Below are 16,905 nucleotides of genomic sequence, written 5' to 3'. Positions count from 1 at the left end.
TACAGAGGAAGTGAAACTTCGGCTGTATTTTGCGTATTCTTTTCTTCCATTTCCAAGTAAGAGCTCTGCCAGCTTCTGTATTTCATTCATCTACAGACCAGTTTCACTTTCACTACGCTTTTTTGTTAGGCATGATGTTAAATTTGCATTTATTTGATATTTGCACATTGTGTGGTATTTCCTTTTGTATACTCATCCTGTAAGAATTTACGGTGGGATTTACAGGGCTGATGTATTTCTTCACACTTCAAAATATCTCAGTATATCTTTTATATAGAAAAATGCCCAAGCCTTATTTCTTTCTGTCCTGACTAAATGCCAGGCATAGGTACAGTTTAATAGCAACCTTTTAAACTGATGACAACTGACTTGGTCACAGCTCATTTTTGAGCACGTATCTGTGAATTTTCACTGTCGTTATTTAGGTAACAGAAGGTGGGTTGCGTGGGAAAAAAAATAATTACTCAAATCCAGAATCTTTAGGCGCAGATTTTGAGTCATTGCAAGATAACAATGAAGTGAGGACGATGTTTTGTACGGGAAAGCCCAGTGTTGACTCTCCAGCCTTCGGTTAAAGGATTGTACTGAATGCGGTTGCTCTTACCTTGTATGTTTGCCTCTTGGAAAGCAAACGGTGGCAAACACCCAGGCACTCACTTCTGTGTCTCTTTCTCCACCAGTGCTGGGAAGCGTAGTAGCTGGAAGCTTTGGGAGCCATCCGCCGTTGCTATGAGGACGCCGTTGGGTCCCGCTTCGTCCGGAGACTCTCCAGATGACACAGTGCATTAGGCTGACAGAGCCACACGTGTTGCGGGCCAGGCAGGCTGCCAAGCGCTCAGCCAGCGGGGAGAAAAGGCATTAGGAATCCCAATAATCCGCACATCAGTCTCCGTGTGCTCCGCTTGGTCAGTGGAGACCGAGCGAGCAAGCTGTGGAGAGATTGTGGGTATTAAGTGGGATGGGTAATGAAAGGCTGCGCTGGCGCTGATGTGAGACTCTTTAAATGGAAAATGACTTTAAATGATGGTGCCAGGGCGGTTGGAGTGATTTGCAGCTGGCACAGGTTCACGGTGTAACTGGTAGTTTTCAGTGAGACTAACTACTTCTTTAGAATGGAGCACCAGAATTGCTTTGAAGAATTAAAACAAAAAAAAAGAACTTTGAACTGCCTTTGCTTGCTTTCCCTTCTTGGGGCTTGTACCAGAACGATGGCAATTCACGATTTTGTTTGCGTGCATGTGTGTGTGTCTGCCTGTATACAGATAAACACAAGTCATGTGAGTGTATGCAAAACTGCAAATTAGTAGTCATCAGGGTGATAGCAGTGGTAGTATAGTCAACAATACAATAAAGTGAACGCTTTAAGTTCAAGATTACCTTATCTGAGAACTTTCTTTAAAAGTGATAGTTCTCTCTGGACAAGCAGTTACTGTTATCTGCTGATCAGAAGTTGTCTTGCAGAGGACTCCGAAATGTTGCTGTTGTTTTAATTAATTATTCCTAGCTTTTTTTTCTGTAGGATAGTGCTCTCTGCTTGTTTTGTTTATAAAGGTAGTTGAGTTTCCCTGTTCTACGATGTGCTAGGCATGCATGGGAAACTCACGCTGGTACCCCAAGTAGGGAACTAACAGTTTACTCAGTAGGTTTCTCCTAAGGCTTTCTAGTTAGGGGGAGGAAGAGCTTTGAATTGAGTATTGTAATATTGTTTCCTGGCAAATTTTGAAACCATCTGGGTCAGTTCCTCACGCCCAGGAGTAATAATTCTGAAAGCAAAAGTTTCTGTGCTCTGGGGCGGTTTTGTTCCCACGATGCTGGAGCAGCAGCTATGGATGGCAGCCCAGTGCCCGACTTCTCCTCTGGCTTCCCTGGGCAGCACTGCACGCACACGCGGGATTGCTGCGCATTGTGCCACCTGCGTGGAGCTGGACATGTCACCTATACATCTGTGTTTGCTTATCAGATTATGTTCAGAGGACACAATGGGGAAAAAAATGCTCCTCTGAGCACATGGTGGCCTTTTGAAATTGCATGTCTGCCTGCCTCATCATCCTTCAGAGCGGCTTTTATTTTTTTGTTGTGTTTAGAAAAGCAAACTGATTTACTGAACAGTAAGGTTTCCTCTTAAACCATTGACAGTGACCGTTTCACCACAGATTGTGCTGGGACAGAGGTAGGAAGGAGTAGGTAGGGTACCGCTTACCAGAACCAGTGTGTGCCAGCTCCCTGTGCTGCTGCTGTGTTGGCTTCCCACTGCTGCTTCCCAGGCAGCAGCGGAGCAGCGTCCTGATGGGTCTCAAATGGCAGAGCTGCTGCAGGCTGGAGCTTTGTCGCAAAGCTACATTCCTGGTTGTTCAAGGACTCTTGAAACGTTGCTTTCATATGAAAGGAAATCCTAGCATTGATGATTCTTTTAATAAAAAGGAGGGTTTGCTTGCTGGAAAAACTCAGCTTCTCTCATTTAGATGAAGTCTGCAGTGTCTGATGTAGCTGAATTAAAATTACTCCCTTGCTCAATTGGCTTTTTTCTTTTTCTTTTTTTTTTTTATGGCATCCTGAGAGATTTAGGGCCTATTGAGACTATTCAGCATCTGCTGTAGAAATGGTAGTTTCTCATTTTGCTTCTGTGTGAACTTAGCCTATCTGGTAAACGATAGAGAAGCCTTTTTTCCCTAAGTGTACAGTGTTCCAGTGTCATGCAAGCACACAGCGAAATTTTACTCTGATAAACCAGCCCATCCCTGCATTGCCAGGGGACTCTGCAAAGGAGTTACTCGGTAGAAATTTCTTAGTTGTTTCTAAGCAAAGCTATCCTCCCTCGCTATCCACAGGTTAGCTATTGGGGTTATCTGCATTTCTCAAAGAGTATGTGTTATGCAAATTTAAGCATTATGCTTAAGTGGCTGGAAACCTTGTTATGTAGTTCGTAGGCTGTTTCAATCTTGTCCGTGCTGATTTTAGGACAGATTCTCGATCTCTGCATCAGACCCAATTTTAAAACTTGGACTTGTACGTTTCGAAATTTCAGTCTCCCAATTTATAGAAATTCATCTTGTTTCAAAGTTTTAAAATTTACCTTCTGTTTGCTAATAAAAGTTCTGGATGTTGGAAATGTGTTGTCAAAACACAAATTCTGGACCGATGATTTTGGTGTGCAGCTTCAGAACCTTAAAATCTCATTCAACTCTAGCTGTACAACAGGTGATGTTTTAGACCTATTATTTAAATGTTGATTTATTGCTGATATAGATTAAACCATATTAAATTTTATCTTAAAAAAATAATTGACAGGTTTCTTCAGGAATGGTACTATATATGGGCTGCCATGTTATTAGGCATTGTATGTCAATATGTATTCAAATTTGGAGATGCTTGAGTGTGTTGAAAGAGAGAATGGTCTTATAACTCATCTTCCTGTAAGAGGAAAAAGTACATGTTTTTCTTTGTGCTTACCCAATAGCATGCTTTTAGAGAAAGGTGCTTTTGGAAATGTATTTTACGTTTTAGATCTAGTACAAACTTTTGAGGAGGGAATCAACTTCAGAATTTAACTGACATCTCTTTTTTTCAGTAGGGAGCTCATTTTCTCAGCATCTTTCCTTTTTCTTGCGCGTTTTCCAAGATTGGTCTCTGTCCCGGTATGAATTTGAAGCGTGAAACCTGAGTATCCCAAAACCTGGAGGCAGATGCTCCCGGATGGGACATGTCAGGCTGGATTAAAGGACGGTGTATACATAATGATTTCTGTTAGTACTCAAGATTTCAGTGTCTGAAATGGAAATATATACACACACACAGAGATATATCTATCTATCTATCTATCTATCTGTCTATCTATCTATCTATCTATCTATCTATCTTAGCAGCAGTGGTAAAGCACTCTTATAACACCAAGTCTGGTATTCCTAGTTTTCAGCTTTAGTTAGATTTGCTAAAACTATTATTTTCCTTAGATTTTCATAATTTTAATTTATGATAACAATAACCATGAGCAGTTGCTTTGGGGAATCTACATATTAAATTTTCATCAGACTCATACCTTCATGCTGCCAACTCCACCTTGTTATTCAACAGGAAGTTTTGAGCCTGTTCACTTTCCTCAGGATTATACATAGCTTAATAAACAGTCAAATAGGAAGACATATTTAAGTAATTGGTTTTGTTGTAAATCTTGAGTATTTTATTATACACATCTTGGTTGCTGCTGGCTTTATGAACTGTTTTCAAATTTTTGCTAGTGAGAGCAGCTTATTTTTGACAAGCAAGTAAAACCCCTTAGTTTTATCATCATTCTGGTGTAGTAGGCAAGTAAATTTTGTGCTGAGATCAGCGAATTTTTCATAACAATTTTGTAAGTCCTTGTAAATCACAGAACACTTGATATTTTGCAGTAAGGTATGTCTGTAGGTGAAAACATCAGAAGCAGCTGCATAACAAATTTTACCGTTTTGGCGTAAAACCTGCTGAAGGGCCTATTTGAATTTTCAGTGATGGATTAACCTGAAGTGCTGAGCGTATCAGCGAATGGGTCAATAGCCTGATGAGGGTGGTTGCAATAAGTTTCTAGAATTGAAGCTTGTGCAGCATTTGCAACATATGACTGAAATTATTGGTGCCCAAAGAAATTTGCGTATCTAAGACAAATGATTTTGTAATCTCAAGGCCATCTTTTCAAGTTTGGGCTTGGTGTGATCTTTACATTTATGGTTGCATCTCATTTCGTAAACACTTGGTTGTGGATTTTGTATATATTAGCACAATTTTTCTGCTGCTGTAGAACTTCTTCCCTACAAATGCAATAGGAGGCAATGCTTTTTTTTTTTTCCGCTGAATGCGTAGCTGTGGACCTGTCTCCTACTGGTTGTAAGCAAATACTTAGGCAGAAAGCAAGAAGGAGAATTGTAAAATTGTAGTTCTACTGGAATTTAGGGTGATGTTGCAATCGGGAATTGATGCTATTTTAATCTGTTACATATTACAAATTTTTTTTTAAGAGCAAAGGTGTATTGTGCTCTTTTTTTCTTAATTCCTGATTATTTTTTTTTGATGGGGCATTAAAAATTCTTAGTAGAAAATTATTTTTTATGTAAAATAGTGGATCAAGTAAGCATCTGAAAAACTGTAGTTCTGGCTATGTACTTTTATCTTAGATCTTATATAGTTATGAATCAGAAGTAGCTTTACAATGTTTGTAAGCATAATGAAGTTGTGCTCATTTGGACAGTTCTGCTTCCCCATCAAACAAGACAAGATGTGCTTAAAAGGTGGTAAATTTGGTGTTTTGCTAACTCTTTACTCATTTTATATTTATTTAGAAGTGTGTTGAACGCCTTATTTAAGGAAACATGCAGAAAAAAGTAATTCAGACTTTTTTCCATTCTAGTCCTTAAAGGATATTCCTATTGGAAGTAGTTGAAGCAGATGAATGCAGGTGCATCTAAAACAGTGTACGTAGCTCTTCAGTGCTGCCTTGCTATTGTGTATAAATATATATATATATATATATATGCACTCCATGAGTGCCCGTGGCCAGTGAGCTGTGCGTGGGGGCTGCAGCCCCAGCTTGTAACTCCAGGGACAGAGCCGGGAGCAATCCCATCATCGGAGCGGGTCTCTGCCAGGGACTGGGACTAAGCAGAGAAGGCAACTGCAGGGTGAGCATCTGTTGGACAGCCTTGGGGCTTTTGCTGGCGCTCATTAGCTGCTGCCGATTAGATATGAAATTATCTCCTGTTGCAGCTCAGATAGGTGCTGCGGATGAGGGGATGGGTGAGGCTGCCAGCGCCGCCTGGGCTTCCAGGCAGGTTCTTACTCTAAAAGGAGAAGCAGAGCAGTAGTTCTTCCAAAACTTCAGCGTGATTTTTGGTTTTTTTACGCTATTAGTGGTTAAGTAAACCTTAAGCTCTCTTCCAATAACTGACACTCAGTGTTGTTATTCACCATCACCGCTATTTTCCCTCCATGCTCTGGTATCAAAGAAGGCTGAAGAACGACTTGTGTTTAACTCTTCTTTTGCCATCTCAGTGATTTCAAATTAAATAGCTGCAAAAAGGGAGAGTTGTTGGTCTTGAGAAGTGCTGTTTTGCAGGAGACCTTGTACAGATGACTCTTTGTTCTCCAGAGTGTACAGGAGCTTTTGTTTGCTACTGTCTTACGCTACTTGGTATCATGAACCCTCCACAGAGGCGTATCAAAATAAACCTGTAGTCCAAAACATGTGCAACCACACAACGTTAGACAACGTGCCCCATCCCTGGAGGTGTTCAAGGCCAGGCTGGACGGGGCTTTGAGCAACCTGGTCTAGTGGGAGGTGTCCCTGCCCAGGGCAGGGGGGTTGGAACTAGGTGATCTTTAAAGTCTCTCCCAACTCTAACCGTTCTATGATTCTATGATTATTTTTTTTTCTTAATTATTTTCCCTTTGGGGCCGGGGGAGAGCTTTTCTGCAAGTTCTGTATACTTGCAAAAATGCAGACAGTGTTGCTTCTCCACTGAAAATCTTCCAACAAATTCCCAAATCACCCCCTTCTCTGGCTTCGGGCTCTTTTCTTGCTGGAAGCCCACCAGGTCCTAAGTCTGGCCATGCAAGGAGCACCATATAGGATGTTTTTTATTTAATGTGATAGGGTACTAATGGTCACAGTTTGCTTTCACGTTTGGATTTGTGGTAATGCCTATGTGACCAATTACAAGAAATGTTATTTGCAGGTTTCAGTTTTGTACTGTATTAGAATGGGTGTTTTGAGAACTTGCGTGATTACTTGCAGCTTCGGCATGGCAAAAATTCTGTTCAAACTCCTTCTAAAAAGATCTTACAGCCCTGACTTTAGCTTATTTTGTAATGGGATTATATGAAATAATGTATATTAATAAAGAACTGTAAAAGTATTGAAAACGCTATTACACTATGCTATTCAGCAGTCATACTGAAATAGTTTCATAGATCAGTTCTGGAACTTGCTTAGTACTGGATTTGCGATTGTTAGCATATTGTCACTAAAAAAATCAGAAATGTGAGCTGCAGAATCTGTGCAGTGGCAACTCTTGGAATAAAACTCTTTGATTTATATGCTTTGATTTGTAAATACGCACAAATAATTAAAAATAAGCAATGCTGAGGCTTCTGTAACAAGTAAGAATTGAGTATTCTTTTTACAGGCATCGTTCAGAGCCTCAGCTCCCCTATAGTGGCACAGAGGCACTGACTAATAATGCCTGTCCTGTTGTGTAAAGGGAGGTGGCAGCTTGCATTTCTCTTAAAAACTTTCCCATTCTTGATTTGATTAAAAAAGAAAAGGGAGGGGGAAAGTTGAAGAAAAGCAGGATTTGACTCTAAAAGGCAGGGGAGCTGGTAGCTTTGTGAGATCACTAAACATTAAGTACTGCAAATAATTTTGAACTTTTTCAAGTTTAAAAACATAAGTACTGTGGAAGGGTATTCAAACTGTGAGAAATGTCCTGAAGTCTAAAAACTTCTGGTAGACAAACATGAAGTTTAAAATACTCTTCTGAAATCTGAACAGCTCAAAGTTTGTTGTCGTGGCCAGGAACAGTTATTGCAAAGCTGAGGCTCCTTTATCTCTGCAGTGCCTGTTCTCGGCTCTTCCAAGGAGATGGGAGACAGCGGGCTTGGAATGGTCAAGGAGGACATTGAACAGTTTGTTGGAGGCTTTCTGGAGGTGGCTGTATACTTTTAAATGTAGTTTATTTTGTGGTGAACAATTTTTTTTGGTTTGTGTGAAGCTGTTATTTTCTTCCATGTTTTTTTCCTCAAATGTTCAGGCCTAACACTCGGAATCTTTCAAACACGTAGCTGTGTCCTTCTGCATAAGGTTAGAGCAAATGCTGTTTTCTTCAGCTAGAAGATAACCCTGTCTTGCTGGCGATGCTGTGAAAAAACAACACCTGCAGCCCAGAAGTGGACGCTCCTTAGATTAACTTCTTTATTTTTAAACATCTGTCTTCTAAATGAAAACACAGCATTAGCACATCACTGTTTAAGGAAAACCCTGTTCTTTCAACAAAATATTGCTCAATCTATTTCTTGCTGTTTGTCCTTCTAGTTGTCTTTAACAGATTTTATTGTTGCCTTGTGGTTTTGTATTATAGGGAGAACTTCAGTAAATGTACACAGCTTCCATACTGCTTTGCAGTTGTACACTATGGACGCTTTGTCCGTTTGTCCTTTTTCTTGTTGCTAAAAAGGACTGTGTGGTCATCATAAATGAGCTGGAAAATGTGCATGCGAGAATGAGTGCTTACCCTATCATTATGTCATTTATAGCTTAATTTCTCCAACACTTTGATTCTTCTGGATGTCAAATTCTTTCAAGGTGATGTTCTTTTTTTTTTAATGTATTCATGGGTTAGTTTCTAACAGTATCACTCAGAAGTACGCTTATTGTACTATTACTCCGGTACTAACTGTTTTATAAACACTCATGTAAATACTTTTAGTCTTGTTTTCTTGTTTTTCTTTGAGCAAAGATACATTCATGTGTGACTAGGATTATTAAAATAATCACGTACTTCACACTGCACAGCATATGAAACACGTTTTCTCAAGGAAACGGCGAGCCGCAGAGGTCTGCCAGTATCACCTCTCGCATCAAAGCCAGAACAGCATGAAATTATCCAAATCCTCAGTACTTCACGTTACATGAGGCTTTTGGCTCTGAAATCCCACTTGATGCCACTTTCATTCTTCTGATAACATAGTTGGAGGAAAGTAAGAGTAATCGTAATTAGATCCATGTTTCTGGGGATTGCTGGAGTTCCTCAAGGTCTGTGTGTGTTGCCGTGGGTATGAAGCCTCTGCTCCGCAGTGTCAGCAGGAGGCGGGAGGCGCGCTTTTTCTCAAGGCAGCGGGGCCAAAGAAATCCCAAACAGATACAGAAATTAGGGTCACATGAAAAAATATGGTGCAACTTATCCTTCTATGTCCCCATTGAGGTCCAGGTCTGGGTCCGAGTAACTACCATGTGTGGGTGTGCGGTGTGATTTGTGCTGCTCTACTCCTCAGCCTGGTTGCAGGGGTTAGGAGCAGAGCAGCACAATTCCTGGGCATCAGTGCTCTGGATTTGGTCCCAAGACAGGCTTTACAGGGAATCTTTGAGGTACGGAAGAAAATGCAGGTGCTGAAAGCACTGCAGGGTACTTGCCAGAACCTTTAAAGTACGTATTTTTTCTGTTTTCAAGGGCACAGTAACGTAGGCAGTGAGCCCTGTTTGCAGTCGTAACATTTCTGTGCAGGTCTGCTGTTAAATGACACACACAGATACTCTTTACTACCTTTTACAGTGGTCGATAGTAAAGACCTAGGTGCTAAACACTCGGAATAGACAAATATATTTCAGCTTTCTTATGTATCCGTGACTGTGAATTGTTGTGCAAATATCTGCTCCTGTGATTGAAACTACACTGTAACTAATGAGAAACAATTTATTTGACCGAACATCGCTTTGAAAGTACAGTTTAATTTAGTTTAATTGCTCTTAGTTTTAGAGGAGGAGAAGACAATCCCCTTTATGTTGAAAAAAGAAAAAGGATAACGTTCATTATTTGTTGCATCAGTGTTAGATCTTGATGGTTGAGTCTTTACCTAGACTGTTGCTTAAATTAGGGGAAAATTGTACAAGCAGAGCATAACTTTATCTAAATGTTTAGGTAGAAGGAAATGTACCAATTTCAGATGCTTGCCTTGAAAATTGGTTCCTAGAGTGTTCATCTGTTGGCATTATCTGCTGATATGTGTTAATTGAACCATACTGGCTTCTCTGAAAGCACTTGCCTGATACTGGGTGCAGAGTAGGTGTAAGTAATGATCGCCACCAAGGTGTAATAGCACAGTTTGATTTGTGGGGACAGAGATGGAGGGGGATCAAGCAAGAGTCTCTTGTAGCAGACATTGGGCACCGCAGGTGTTAGAGGGGACCCAGCACGGACCAGGAAACAGTCATGGAAAACACGCGTCGTCTTCCTCTTGTCGGGAAGAGACGGTGGCCTGAGAGAAGCAGCAGAACACCCTGGCTCAGCATTTGGTGTCTGCTTAGGAATTCAAGAACCAGGTGTAATGCGAAGTATTGAATCTCTTCAAATAAGTTTTCGGAAGTTGGGACTTGTTTACTGTAGTTTGTCTGTAATGTTGATAATGTAAACCTTGTAGTAAATGACAATATAGTTGTTCCTTGAGTGTGAGCGCTGGTTAGGCAGCTTGGGAGAGGCTGAGTTGAGGTTTGATTTTTGTGACTTAGGTGTAGTCTTTGTTTATATGAATGGTTTAATGTTACAGAAAGTAAGCTGATGAGTGGATTTCAGGGTAAAAAATGATTAATACTTGTTTCTGAGTCATCTTATTCTTACCAAAAAATTTAGGAGTGGCTTCAACTTTCTGTTCAGATTATTGTGTTCAAGTGATAACTTTTTTTAATATAATAGTGGTGTATTTGGCTTGAAGCATTCTATTTGGAGATTGCCTCCCCCCCCACCCCTGCCAAATCATTAAAAAAAAAAAGGCCAGCTGGGACAAAATTAGGGGCAGGGAGTCTCAGACACGTTGCAGGGTTCAAAAACAGAAAAAGAAAAAAGGAATCTTGCTGTTCTGATGACTGAATTCTGCAGTAGAAGCCAGAGCGTATTAAATTGTTGTAGCCCAAGTGGGAATGAGGCTTCTTTTTCTCCACTGATATTTTTTTTTTTCCTTCCTTCTTCAAATTCTGAAAGGGAAGATGACTAGTATCCACTGCAAAGAATTATTGAATTTGCATTTTTCCTTATTTCTAGAAGGCAATGTGAGCTTACCTGCTGCCACAGCTGGAGAAGAACTTGCTGCACTCACGTGGAGGGTGGCTGCTTTGGCAAACAGCGTGACTGGGAGATGGCACATATGGCTGTGGAGGCAGCAGCCGTGTCCAGAGGGATGGTCTGTGTGAGGGGTGCTGGGCTAGATCAGTGGTAGCCCTTGAAGTGTGTTTTTGGTAGGCAGGGAAACTTGGAGCAAGTTTGGAATATTGCAGCTACTTTACTTGATTGTGGTTACTATGGTTATAGTTTGCTGTGGTTAAAAACGCGCTGCTCTACTTGCTTTGCTTGGCTTTTTTTCTAAAGGGCTTGTAACCAGTGTATCCTGGCTGTACTGGCAGTGTGGGCCTTATTTGAAGGATTTTATTACTCCTATTATTATTACTATTAGTATGCCAGTTGCTTAGCTTTACCTGCTTTTTAGCCTTCCGAAGCATGCTGCTAGTGTGACTGAAATGGCCAGATTAGGAATTGGGAAGCTATTGGGTTATTTGCATTAGTTTAAAAAAAACCACCATCTGAATATCTTCTAGTACTACAGCAGATGCTGAAGCATGCTCGGTGTTGACCAAAGTCTTGGCAGCTTTCTGCTCCCTTCCTTGGTGCAGCAGGAGAAGCCCCGCTGGCAGGTCCCCTGCATGTGCGCTGCTGCCTGCTCTCTTTGCATTCAGTTTGGGGTTTGCCCTTTCCAGGGAGCCATCCTGGCCTGTAGAAGGAATATGCAAATACGGATTTTGGAGAAGTTGTGCTAGTTATGTCAGTGGCTGGCCAAAAAAAATGATAAAACTTAATAAACGTAGTGTGCTGTCACAGGCACAGAGAAGGAGCAGGAGAGCAGAGGGCGAAATGTCTCCGCAGGAGCACTTTAAGGCTGGTTGTCTGTGCATTCCAGCCTTCCCTAGGGAAATGCAATGTGGCTTATTTATGTTTAGTTGAAGTTTCCATTTTAAAATTTCTATCTTCGTTCAAGCAGTGCAGCACTCCTGCAACAGGAACAGCAGCTTGGTAGCTGTGGAGGTTGGACTTAAGGCTTGGAAATACCATCGCCAGCAGACACATCGGTTGTGTGCAGTAGGAAAACGGTGAAGGTGCTCTCAGATTCTTGAATGGGGATTTCCCATGAATGGCTCAAGTTTCTGACTTAGCTGGTTGTGCAAACAGCAAATAACTGTAAGTCTAGGCAGAAGTGGCAGCTTCAAGCAGTGAGGTTAATTATGTATAATCCTGTAGGGAGATGGTATCTGCCCTCTCTTTGAAGATTTCTTGACACTTTATCTCTTCCCCCCCCCTCCCTTTTTTTTTTTTTTTTGAGTAGGCGGTTAGCAGGCTGCTTGACACAAGCTAATGTTGTCAGCTTTTAGTGTGGTTGCATCAATCTGAAAAATGTTTTCTGTGTAACCAAAACGCTTTTTCTTACGTGTTTATTCTCAGTCATACAGACAGAAATTGCTGTATATGGGATTTTTAAATGTGAGGATGCTTAATATCTTCACTGTTCTGTGAAACAGGTAACTGCTTGATCTGATCTGCAAAACGTTTCAGCATCATCGTTGTGATAGCTGAAGACCAGATCATCTTTGTTCACTCAGAAATGTACACAGATTGTGGCATGAGATGAGTTATGGTTTCTGTGTTGGGTGAAAAATCCAACTGCCGGGGTGTTGCGGCGGGTCAGGGGCCTGATTACAACCTGTTGCATAGACTTTATAATAAGCCATGGTAGTGAAATGAAATATTTGGGTATATCTGCCTTCAGTAAGAGCATCTTGGTATCATTAAACAGAAAACCGGTGCCAAGAGATACTTATTAGATACTTGGATTTTCCTGTGCCAGGGAGTAGAATTTCTCTGGGTGTTCTGTTATCTGTATGTATCATCTCTAAATGCAGATGTTGCATGTGAGTACTTAGTGTTTTGTATGTTTCTTTTTAAAAAAGACATGAAACCACTAAGTAGCTTCTTCAGAAAGTCTTTCTAGATGCTTGTAGTAAAAACTGGCTGCAGGTACAGAGCTTTGCAGCAGAAACCCTAGGATTCCTGTGTTTCAGTTGTAGCCTTAATGATACTTGTGTACTACTTTGACAATCTGTTGTGGTCTAATCTAGGCAGAAAATTTGAATTGTATTTATGACCAATATAACGGCTATGGACAAGCATGAGCAACTGTTGCAATTAGTATTCAGCTCATAATGGAACACTAATGGAGTTGATAACCTGGTTTTCTTCCCCCCTAAGCTGTGTGGACGTAGGGAGCATAGATCTTTCTGGCATGTTGAAGAGGCTGAATCAATCATGAATAGTCAGAGTATAAACTGCTTTTTGATATGTCAGGCCAGGAGGGAGACGTTTTGAATTGTTAAGCTGCGAGGAGATGAGAGTTTGGATGAGGAATGCAGAAGAGAGGAACGTACGGATTTCTGTGAGACTATCTGAGGATCGGTAACCAAGGTATAGGTTACATATGAAGCTATTTTTTTTGTACAAATCGCTATTTGAAATGGAGGTAGTCTTTGAAAGACACTGCGCTTGTGTATTTGGTCTGAGCGCCATTGAGGACTGCAGACAATTGTGTGAAGATGATGTGTCGGAGGCTGGCACAGCCGATGCCCATGGAAGCCTGAATGCCTGCTTGTCTTCTGCGCTCCTGCCAGAGAGCTCCGGCCCAGGCACAAAGTCATCTCAGTTACCTTCCCTTGTTCTTTGTTATTTGTGTGAGGTTTGCTGCTTCAGGGAACCAGAATCTCGTTTGAAAAATTAAATTGAAAGATATGAAGGAGACCGATGTTTATCAGGAAACTTATTTTTATCACTCTCTCTGTTCTTTCTCTTAAAGTGTAGCCACAGTGTGTGGCTGGCAGCTGCTTGAAAGCTGCTTTTTCACTATTGTCCCCCCCAAAATTGGCTGTGATCTCATGATATGGATGGAAGAAAGGGAGCATTATACTTAAGGATGCTAGATGAGGCTATAAACTGATAAAACAGCGGTTTGGAGTATTTCTTAATTTTAAAATTTCTGTCTTGTTTGGTAGCAGCAGTAGTACTTCACATTAAATAAGGACATCCATTTATCCATTTGGTTCTTTTTAAGTGGAGTAGTATTCTCTGGTTGCTGAAATAAATCTTTATATGACTTTTGATGAAGTAATTTTTACTGGGTAAAATTGACTGTAGATCTTTCTTTTCATTGTCGTTATAGAAAACCTAGAATAAACTCTCAGTTGGTGGCACAACAAGTTGCCCAGCAATATGCAACCCCACCACCGCCTAAGAAGGAGAAGAAGGAGAAAGTGGAAAAACAAGACAAAGAAAAACCTGACAAAGAGAAGGAAATTAGTCCAAGTGTTACAAAGAAGAACACTAACAAGAAGACTAAGTAAGTTTGAAGGATGCACTATTGAATGTGGAGTGATTTCAGTAGCACTGTGCATTGATTAATTGTGTGGTTAATCTAACATCGTACTCTCCCTCTTCCCTCCGATTCTTACAGACCAAAGTCAGATATTGTGAAAGATCCTCCTAGCGAAGCGAACAGTATACAGTCTGGGAATACTACAACAAAGACCAGCGACTCAAATCACACTTCAAGGTAACTTTATACTGAAGTTAAACTCTTGGTATCTGCAAACTGTGTTAAATAGCAGACACTGTTCTTTTGATGGGTCTGCCAGCATTAGTATGGCAAGATCAGCAGTGGCCAGGAGCCTTCTCCGTGTCCAAGCACTCACACATTCTGCTGGTGAGGACAGGTTCAGGCATTGGAAATATTTGTTCTGTTGTCCACTCGGTTTTCATTTCTCTGCTACAACAATCATATTGTCAAAGTGGACAGTAATGCTTTTGCTTATAAAACACAACGGGGGAAAAACATTAACCAGCAATCATAGTGGTTTTTACCAAATTCTTATCATCACTCCATAGCAGTAACAAAGGTTACCTTTTTACTTCCTTATCCATAATTCAGTCACTGTAACTGTCAAGATAATTTTCGAAGTTTACAGGAAATAAGACTGAACGAACAGATTTGCTGGAATCTTGGTGTCAACAAAAAGCATGAATGGTTGGTTTCATATTTGTCTAAGTTTGAAATGAGTAGCTGTCTGTGGAGAGTGGTTTATTCCTAGTCTTGCCTATACTGATACTCCATGCTTGTTCTCTCTAAGCGGTGTCTTATGCTTTATTTCTTAAATCAAAAATTCAGCATCAAAGAACAGGTTTTATATTATTGAACTTAACTACAAGAGGCAGAACTCATCTGGGTGCTTTGTCTATGTGGGCTATATAGGAATTGCATCTCTTTTCAAAATGTGCTGTAATAAGTATTTTATAGTGAAGCCACGTGAGCTGAAGCAATATTAGTTAGCTGCAAACAGTTGTAAAGCATGTGGGAAATAGTGCTGTTAGTGTTAAAGTTCGCAAGACGTGACTGCAGAAAACTTGTCTTGAAAGTTTTTAAATAATAGCATGAAAATGTTTGATAAGAGTGAATATCCTTTACACAGTAACTCACTTAAACGTAGTGAGGGCAGTGTGAGATTTGCTGTGATAGAATACTGAGCTGTTTGCAGAGACCGCTGTTAACTCTTCCTCAGCCCTCAAAGATCAAATTGTCTATTTCTGATTTGATTAGAGGAATATAGCTTTATTGCAACGATTTTGTTTTTGTCCTGTTCTTTTTAAAATGGTACTTATTTTGAGAGTGAGGATGCAGGAGACTTGATGCACTTGACTAATGACATAATATTAAATTGATAGATTACATCAAATAATCGTTTTTACTCCTTGAAGGAGTCACTCTGTCTACTGCCGAGTCTTTTAGTCCATGTTTTGTGGCAAGCTTTTGTCATTCCTAATTAATCCTTAATCGTACCAGGTCTAGCTGGATATCTATAAAAGATACATCATCTCCTTCAGTTCTTAAACTGTCTTTTTAAGTGTTGTGTTTAGTGGAACTTTTCTTTCCGTTCACTGCACTCAGGAGTGCTGTCAAGAGTCTTTTATAGATCTGAGTTTTACAGAGTCACAAGTTATCTGTTCGGGTTTTTTTCAGGCCCGGGTTTCTTAACTGTTTTATGTAAATTGTCTTTTAAGGATCTCTGAATTTTTAAGGAATGCTCTTTGTACTTCTTGTGTGCTTCGTCAGAAACAGGCATGGTATCTCAGTTTACTCCATGCCTTGCTGTGCACTTTGTGGTTGATTGTTTTGAAACATATTTCTTACTTGGCCATAAACATTTGTAGCTATAAAGGCAAAACATCAGGTTGTTTAATTTTGCAAAATAATGTGAACGGGCTGATCCCTTTGCCTTTTGTAGAAAGCAAAAATTGTATGCGTGTGCTGAAGAGATTGTCTGGAGGTTTCCATCTGGGCTTGATCAGCTCTTTGCAGAGGGGAGACCCCTAAAACCTCCTGCAGAAATGGTTGGAGGGCTTGGTTCTAAAACTGGCATTGAGAATGAGCGGGACTGTAGAGAAATCCTGCACCTCAGCCCTGCTACCCCCCCAGTCCTTCCGTGTTACTTTGTCACGCCATTTAAAAGATGCATGGGGCAGCTTCATTCAAGTGCTTGGTGCATGGATTAGCTCAAAAGCTGCTGTTAGTGTGAGTTTTTTGTGGGCAGAACTTAATGCAGATTAGGCCGTATGAACTCTTCTTTTAATTTTTCTTTCCTATTTTTCTAATTATGACTATCAGTGCTGGCTTTTGACAAGCAATATCAAGAGTGTGTGTTCAACCCTGTAGAAAGGTGGAGGCAGTAAGGTCTGTTCCGGTATCTGGGCCAGCATTTTTTGGCTGTTTCTGAGTACAACAGAAAACAAATGACCCAGGCAAATTACAGGAAGAACTGGGTTTCCTAGAGGAACTTGGGGCTTAGGGAGGAAAATACGTACGCGTACTACGCTTCCGGGAATGCTTGCTGCTGTGTTTGCTGGCGATGCCTTGTGGGCAGCCTTTATCTGCTGAGACGTTATCTGAAAGCGGACGGAAACCCCAAAACTTGCTGAGCTAGCTGGCCTTTCTTCTTACCCACAAACAAGGTGATGTCATTTAATCTAGCGTGTGGTTACGTGTTGAATTTGCCAACTCCTGCAAGTGCATACGTACAACACA

General features: G+C 40.7%; 1 protein-coding gene across 1 annotated transcript in view; it reads left to right on the top strand.

Annotated features, from left to right (window-relative positions):
- RYBP (RING1 and YY1 binding protein) overlaps positions 1-16,905 on the top strand; it is a 45,454-nt gene that overhangs the window by 23,186 nt on the left and 5,363 nt on the right. Inside the window, exons 3-4 of the mRNA XM_074602852.1 lie at positions 13,993-14,169; positions 14,284-14,382. Coding sequence (XP_074458953.1) covers positions 13,993-14,169; positions 14,284-14,382 — 276 coding nt within the window. The remainder of the gene's footprint in view (positions 1-13,992; positions 14,170-14,283; positions 14,383-16,905) is intronic.

Source organism: Larus michahellis, chromosome 10 (genome assembly GCF_964199755.1).
Source record: "Larus michahellis chromosome 10, bLarMic1.1, whole genome shotgun sequence".
Taxonomy (NCBI): Eukaryota; Metazoa; Chordata; class Aves; order Charadriiformes; family Laridae; genus Larus; species Larus michahellis.
Note: the sequence above shows the minus strand (reverse complement) of the source record. Positions and strands in the feature narration are given on the sequence as shown.